The 8176-nt window shown below is 34.0% G+C and overlaps 1 protein-coding gene across 1 annotated transcript; it reads left to right on the forward strand.

Moving 5' to 3' along the window:
* The first annotated feature begins 1431 nt into the window (after window positions 1-1431).
* Window positions 1432-7818, forward strand: LOC117316973. The gene is made up of 2 exons (XM_033871751.1): window positions 1432-1526; window positions 5685-7818. The coding sequence occupies exon 2, from the start codon at window positions 5689-5691 to the stop codon at window positions 6523-6525; it is 837 nt and encodes a 278-aa protein (XP_033727642.1). The 5' UTR covers window positions 1432-1526; window positions 5685-5688; the 3' UTR covers window positions 6526-7818.
* Window positions 7819-8176: the final 358 nt, after the last annotated feature.

Here is an 8176-nt window from a genome sequence, read left to right on the forward strand (position 1 = left end):
TGTGTTGTAATCTAGTGCATTTTTGTCTAAACTCACGATATCAATCCTAAAAGTTCGACAATCCTCTGTTTTATTACCGTCCTTTCATATGAAAGCTATTTGCGGGTCAGGTTCTTCTCTAGTGCTGCTTCCGGTCACGTCAGTTACGTCATCAAGTTTTTTTCCGACGAAAATGGTGGAAAATCTTATTTAAAAATTAAAATAAAACAACATGATATCACTTATAGTTTTCAAAAATATAAAATATTTTTCTATTGATATTTATGTTACACTGTACGTCTGTAGTACTTTTGCAAATAGTCTCTCAATGTTTCGCTAATTTCACTATTATTTATTATAATCAAACTGTTTCGCTTCTCTAGCGGAGAAAATTTCGCAATATGAGGTGACTAATTTAGTCACCAGAGCGTTTAAATTTAGACTGAAATTTAACGGGAAAAGCATTTTCATGATAAAGACTTTTCAGACATGGCTGCCTCGAAGAATTGGTTGTGAAGAAGAGAACACAAGATGTTGATTTTCTTCAAAAGTTCTGCATTCAATACAGTTGGACGTTTTTACTGATATTGTGAGCAATGGTAATCATGCAAAACACGGTCAGTGAAACGTTATTGTAAAAGTGAATTATAAAAGTGGAACGCTTGATTTTCAGATGAAATGAAAAAATGTATAATTTAAATGTGGCATAAACACACTAAAAGTAGCAACAGATTAGGCCTAAATTGCAGACTGGCATGTAATTGAATAACAACAATGACATTTTTTTTTCATAATTATAACGTTGATTACTCAAAATTCGTGTTTATAAGATTTTGTCCATTTTTCATTGATATTATTGTGAAACATGACCGATACAGTGTTATATATCTAAATTGCCGACAATGGGATGTGTAGTATACATCACACAAGTATGGGTGCGTAAATTACGTCCTGACACGAGCTTGATCAAGTGAAGACTACGCCGATTGCAGTCACGCACGGCCGAACACCTTCACTAAGAAGTCAGCTCGTCACGCACATTCACATTAATATTAAGCTATATTTTCGAGAATTAAGAGATACAGAATATTATTATCAGTTTTGGAATATATAAGGATACAAAACTACATAATATCATTCACAAATCGATTACTGAACCACCTTTCATGTCCTTCGCTTGCGCGGTATTAGGATTTGCAGAAAAAAACTTGATGAATTATTTATAGTTGTAGAAGTGCCCCATGAAATGTAACTATCGTCTGTCAAGGAGAACCAAAGGCATCCCAGCATGACCATTGCTAATTCAAGATTATATGAAGTCAGGTGATGTCGTTCTTGAACGTACATGTAATACTGTGATATCAAGCGAGGACGAAGCTTGTGGTTGGTATACCTCTGTTAGCAAATGTTTAATTGGAGTGTTTGGCGGTAAGCGGCGCACTAGCGAAGCATAGCCGGGTGAGAACCTACGAGACTCCGCGTCAGGAAGAAATATCTTTGACGGAGATCAATTTAATCCAGAGTTTACCTTACCAAGTTAGTTACAGGTATGTTATAAAACTGTGAATTTGTTAAATTGTTTGACATTATCAGCTTTTGAAGAATCATTCTACGCGGATAAGCATTGAGCCTATTTTCCGACTGGCAATCTACTGTAGAATTATACTATGTTTTGAATTTACAGAGATGTTCATTTCAAAGTATCTTTTTCTGTGTGGCTAGGTACAGCATGAAATAAACCAAAATGACGTAAGCATCCGATGTTTTCCTGTTAAACGTATAATATACAATAAAACGTACTATAAACCTATTTTGTATGACTAATCATGATACTTAATATTGTTTAGTGAGCTATTTGTTTCCTCCATGACAGGGCGTATGTCGATAAAATCCTAATATTAGGCCTAAACTACCCCGTGGTGTCAAATTGTTGGTAGATCTTTACAAGGACGACTTCGTCTAGAGTAATGTGTTCGTAACATATGATAACAATTGAAAGCAGTAATGGGATACATAAGCTTGGAATTTAAAAGAGAGCAAAATTTGCCTGCGATATTGTCCTGAAATTAAGCCAGTCTTGTGTGAAGATAGTCAAGTACAGTAGGCAAATTGATGCAACAGGCGATGACGCCCACGGCATAAAACTTGATGATTGAAAATATCGTTTCAAATAAAATAATAAAATAATTGAAAGTATATATGATATTGTCTCGAAACATTTTGGTATGAAATCAAAAGTCATCCAGAATGGACAATTTAATGAATTGATGAACATTTACCTGTTGGTATATATGCCAAATGCAGATTCTCAGTTACAAATCAATGTTTTTAGATTTTGTATTCAAATCAATGTTTTTAATTTTGTTTTTTTAACAGTCTACAAATAATGGAACATTTTATGTCAGAATTGATAAGCTTTGACAGATGAGGTTATTTCATAATTAATCAGTAAACAATGTGTTCTGAAATTTAAAACAATTTAAGGTAATACTAGAGATAGTAGTCATGAAACCAGTTTTTCTATAACAAGCTATCAGATATTCCAGTGTTTATCGATTTATTAATAGTTCAGATCAAATCAAACTGTCAAAATAGCAAGAATACTTTTTATTGATTTTATGATATTAAAAAAGGAAAGGAAAGAAAAAACCGTACAAATTAAAAACACAACACATAATTTTTTTTTTTTTAGTTTTGAAATCTTTTTTATTCATCCTTTTACATAAAGTATACATACAGGTACATTATATTACATGGTATAATAATACAGACATATCGTTACAGCAGTAAGATGTACGTATTAAGTGATGAATAGAAAAAAAAGGATTGGTTGGGTTTTTTTGGAATACAGAGACAAACAAACAACCTTCCACTCACGCTTTCTCTCATTTTAATATATTGTGTTTAAAGGTATAAAAAAAAGAAAAACTTTTGACTTACTTTTAAGTACATGTTATGATATGTGCGAAGAAGATCTGAAAAATTATTCACTTATATAGACCATTTTTTCACAAAACTATCATACTCCATGTTGTTTTTGTAAATTACCTCCTCTGTTTTTAGATACAAATCTAGTTCTTTTATGAATCCATTAATACAGGGGAGACAATTTTTAATTTTTTGTTTATAAATATGGAATTTTGCTATTAATACTAACGTATTGAGATATTTGACTTCTTGATCTTTATGTAACTTTCCCAAGATTACATCCGTAACATGTAATTGTAAATTAGTTAAAGTATCATCATATAGCCATACTTTGAAATCTTCCCAGAAGATTGCTACTAGTCTGCATTCCCAAAAAATGTGGACTAAACTGGTTATTTCTATTTTTGAAATTTATAATATTAAAGAAAGCGTACTAAAGGTTCGATCTTAGGTCCCTCTCTTCTCTGTATATACCAATGATATATAGTGAATGACATTAATTGTAAAATAAAAATTGCTTGCTGATGGCACTGTATATGACAGTCCCTGTTAATACTATATATCTGTAAGAATAATCATTAAGAATATTTACAATGGAAGACAATTCAATCTAGACAAGACAGCATCATTATTATTCATCAGGAAACCTATGATCCTATAACTATCAATACTATTAATGTTCCAGAGTGAAATCTCGAGAAGCCGTATTAAGAAATTTCCTTAAAGCTGGCAGTGCAAGTTAAAAAAACATCCAATTGAGATTCAAAAAAAAAAAAAAAAAATACATGTACAGATTTCCAAAAATCGTTTCCGAAAATTTGAAGAGGTAATTTTATATAAACATATATATTTTATTTTACAATATAAGAAAGAAAAGAAAATATTGACAATACAAAATATTTGGGCTTCAACAAAACATGCACCTAATGAAATTATAAACAGAGTAAATATGAGTAAATTCCTACCTCAGTCTTTCGAGTGGGATATGTAACAAGAATAACTTTACAACTGTTACAGAATTATATCCATAGTTTCCATCGAAATATTTTCCGTGTCTTCGTATCATTTGTGCAAGTGTCATAACGCAATTAAAGCGTGATTAAACCGCACTACAGCACTACAACAGCCCTAGTGTAGTGTAGACAATATGAATACATCCGAGGAGTTCCGAGTGCTAGTGTAGAGGCGAGTAAAATTGGAACTCCTCGGACTGTTTACTTGTTATCAAAATGGCTGCACCCACGAAAAACACGTGAGAAAATGGATAGAGTATCTGGGATTAATTCGTTATGCATTTTTCAGTATTTATTTAGAGACTTTATTTTAAACAAGATTTGATAGATAATTGAGAGACACTGACCATCTTTCTGCTTAGGTTACAGGTAAGAGCTTTTTCTGTTTGGTGTCGTTCGCGAATACAGTTGTAGGTCACGTGGTGTACATATATAGTGTGTAAAAAGAAAAAGAAAATGTGTATCCGTCCTTAAAAAAAATAAAAAAGTAAAAGGAATGTAAATATAAGCGTTGAACTGTTTTTGTTTGGTATTTATGAACTATTTGAATGCCAGAGATTTGCAAGCAAACAACATAATGTGCTACAAAAACAGTGCAATGCTTAATTAATCTCAATTGGATGCTTTTTAACTTGCACTGTCAGCTTTAAAAGATATGCTCTTCAAACAACTATGGCTTCCTTATACATATGTATAGGCCTTATTAGGAGTATTCTGGTTTTACCTGGTATAATTTACTAAATTAACCATGCAAATTATGTTTGTTTGTTTTTTAAACCAAAAAATCCATCACATCCTGACAAAAACAGACTAGAAAAAAAACTTTTTTAAAGCTTTTTTTTTAAATATAATTTTACAACTACATACATTGCCAAGCCCACACATACAACTTTGGAAACGTATCCTACCTGAATATCAAATCAGTAGGTCCCTATGCATTCACGTTCCTATTAACTTTTCTTCTCAAACGGGGAAAACCCACAATTTATTTTTGTTGTGGTTCTGTGGTCACTATAGTCTATCGATTATAATCGAGGGAATTTTAAAAGAAACCTTTCGGCCTCCAAAACCTGCAATGAATACAATTATCGAAAAGCAATTGAACAAGTTGGACAATAACTATACAAGGTCGATAACAGTCTTTTGCGGTGTTTTCAAAGCCCCTGTTTCTTTGGCAGATAGGTAGTAAACCCCCTCTAACTCCAACCCGTTTTACTCGAATTCCCTTATTTGTTGAACATTTCGTTTGGTCCCGACTGAGTTAATACATATTCTATGTAAAATAACCCTGACTTAGTTGAACCGCTATTCCTCGAATACCCCGTATTCCTTAAACAATAATGTGATCCCGACTTTTTATGAACATAGCATTAATCATGTCTATTGGTCAAACAGGTACCACAAGTTCCCCCAGATATCTTTTTTACCTGTGTTTCACGCCGGCACTGCAGTCTACCGGTGTCAATAACACAAAGTGTGTTAACACGGGTTATGATCAGGGTGTCTAAGCGGACTGAAGTTAGCAGCAGATTCGTTTTTCGTTATTGGGGGATGCTAAGCATGATATCACTCAGTCTTTTTCAATCCTACAAAAAAAAAGATCTACTCGTTTTATCGATTGACTTTAAGGAGAAGGAAAGGAAATACATTGTTTAGAGAGAAGATGAACATTATCCCAAGTTTAATCGCCGCTTACGAAGTATGCTAAAATAATAATTATTAAAACATCTCACATTTTCTTTAATTATGTCTTTTTACTTTCAGGTTGATGACTTGTGTAACGAAGATGCCGGTGAAGTACTGGATATGTTTTACCGTCTTGCAATGCATTCTGTTCTTCTATCTATTTTCCCATTTCGAAATATCAACCCATGGAACTGGAAAATCACTCAAGAAACAAGCACCATCCATCACATTATTTTCAGCATGGAATACGTTCCCAGAAAGATATGCAGTATTTAACAACACATTACGCAATTGGCCTTTACTACAACCTCACGTGAAACTCTATCTCTTCACCAACGATTTCATACCGGGTTTAAAAGAGTATGAAAAGTTAGGTTGGACGGTGCTGCCAGTACTGAGAGAAATCGAAGGTAATGCCGTTATAAAAGATTTATTCCTAAGAGTCATGCAACTACAACCAGACTCAAAGCTATATGCACTTGTTAATGGAGACCTCCTTTTAACTAATTCCTTCCTGAAAAATTTACATGACATTATCGAATCTCCTTTTCTTAAGGATAAAACGTTTTTCCTAACTGGAAGGAAATTGAAGATTCCAGGCGTAACACGAGAGGAAGCAAGTTCATGGGAGAACATTGAAAGAGCTGCGAAGAGGGGAGTTTTGGATAAACCATATCTGGGTATAGATTATTACGTAACTCCCCCAAGTTATCATTGGCGTCTTGCCCCAGATTTGCAATTTATGCGTCCCCATTACGATACCTGGATGATTTGGGACGCTCGAAGAATGGGCCTTGTCGTGATCGATGCCACTAACACTCTCTTAGCACCCCATCAAAACGCACCTTACCCTAAAAATACTGGGGCATTCGACAATAACATGAAAGTATATAGTAGCTGCCCGTCCAGAACTCGCTGACAAAGGAGCCATCTATTGCTGTGAGTTTGAAACGATATTAGTAAATGGCACAGTAACGGTCCAAAAACGGAAGAAGATACCAAACAAATGTATATGGTGAACATATTTGGATCGTTTCCATAGAAGAAAATACTATTTACTGTCGCAAAACTAACGCGTTATTACGCAAACTTACGCGATGTTACGCGAAAGTAACGCACTGAACTGTTATAACACAATGAGACGCTTTACGAGTATAAGATTATGTCTATAATACGGGGATACGTAAATGGATATATTTTTATGAAAAATGTCAGTATGTCGATTTACCTACATCTAACTAAGCTATTTGCCAGTTATCTGTCCACATATTGAAGTGATGTCACAACTTGTCGTGAATTCTGGCAGTAAACAAAAATGTTAGGATACAGAAAATTAACTGATCAACGGATATTCGACATTTTTTTTTTTTTTTTTTACATATTTGACCCTTCAGACCTTAGTCAAATGACTGGATAACCATTACATTCTGTTTCCCTGGCGAAGTTTAAATCGTCGTACTTATTGCGAAAGCTAGTTTATACTGTATACAGTAACAACCCACTTACTCGAACCCGGTTTATTCGAATTCATCCTCCTTTGTTGAAACAGTTTGTTTGGTCCCGACCAAATTCGCACATAATCTGCATTAAACACCCCCGGATATGTCAACCGTTATTCCGGGAATAATCTGTTTTTTTTTCCACAAACAGTAATGTATCCCGACTTTTGATCATCATAGCATTGATCCTATCAGTCGTCCATCATGTATGACCTGTTCCGCCTGACATATTTTTACCTGTGTTTCACTTAGTCTACAGTCTACAGATATCGACAACACTACGTGTGTTGACACGGGTGTCTGATCATTACAACAGGTAATAACATGATACGCGGTAGTATTAATTTGGTACGTCCTGTTTGCAACGTCGATCACGTTAAGCGAAAAGTTTTCACATAAATACTAGCCGCTGTGCTGACAAGAGTGATTATGTATTTGTGTTAAACCATGTTGCGGGATGGTGATATAATGTTGTAAGCTAAAAGCGGGTTCTCGAAATTTATATTTGTTCTATGTGGTTAGGTTTTATTGCACAATTAGCATCATATACATAAGAATATACAACCGGAAGTGTATATATGACGAACATTAACGCTGCGCAGTAAGTAGATTTCTGATCCGGTTCCTTTCACTATCTGTCCATTGTAGCTAACCCTAACTAATGTATATTTATATATGATGCTTCATATCTTATTAAATGTTGTAAACCTGAATTTATCTCATTTTTTTTACTGTCATCACTCATCGCTGTCTGTCACATGCATAATAATAACATACGTACTGTTTCACAATGCGCACGTCTGGTTAAATAGTATCACTGAAGATGAGACAGATCTATACTTGACGATCCAGAACCAACCTAGTATTACATGATACATTGTATTCCTCGAAATATTGATCTGGGCCCCACGAGTTTGAGTAACTGGGGTTTTACTATATTACAAAATCTAAATTTAAACTGTAAACTAGAAACGGCACATTTTGTATAGCTTTAGACGATATGCACACGATTATATTATTAAGAAACCGAATGTACTACTTATACTACAAAGAGTTATATAATTAAACACT

This window comes from Pecten maximus, chromosome 18, assembly GCF_902652985.1.
Source record: "Pecten maximus chromosome 18, xPecMax1.1, whole genome shotgun sequence".
Taxonomy (NCBI): domain Eukaryota; kingdom Metazoa; phylum Mollusca; class Bivalvia; order Pectinida; family Pectinidae; genus Pecten; species Pecten maximus.

Coding starts and splice junctions, on each gene's coding strand:
- LOC117316973 (XM_033871751.1), top strand. CDS start 5,689: ATGACTTGTGTAACGAAGATGCCGGTGAAGTACTGGATATGTTTTACC.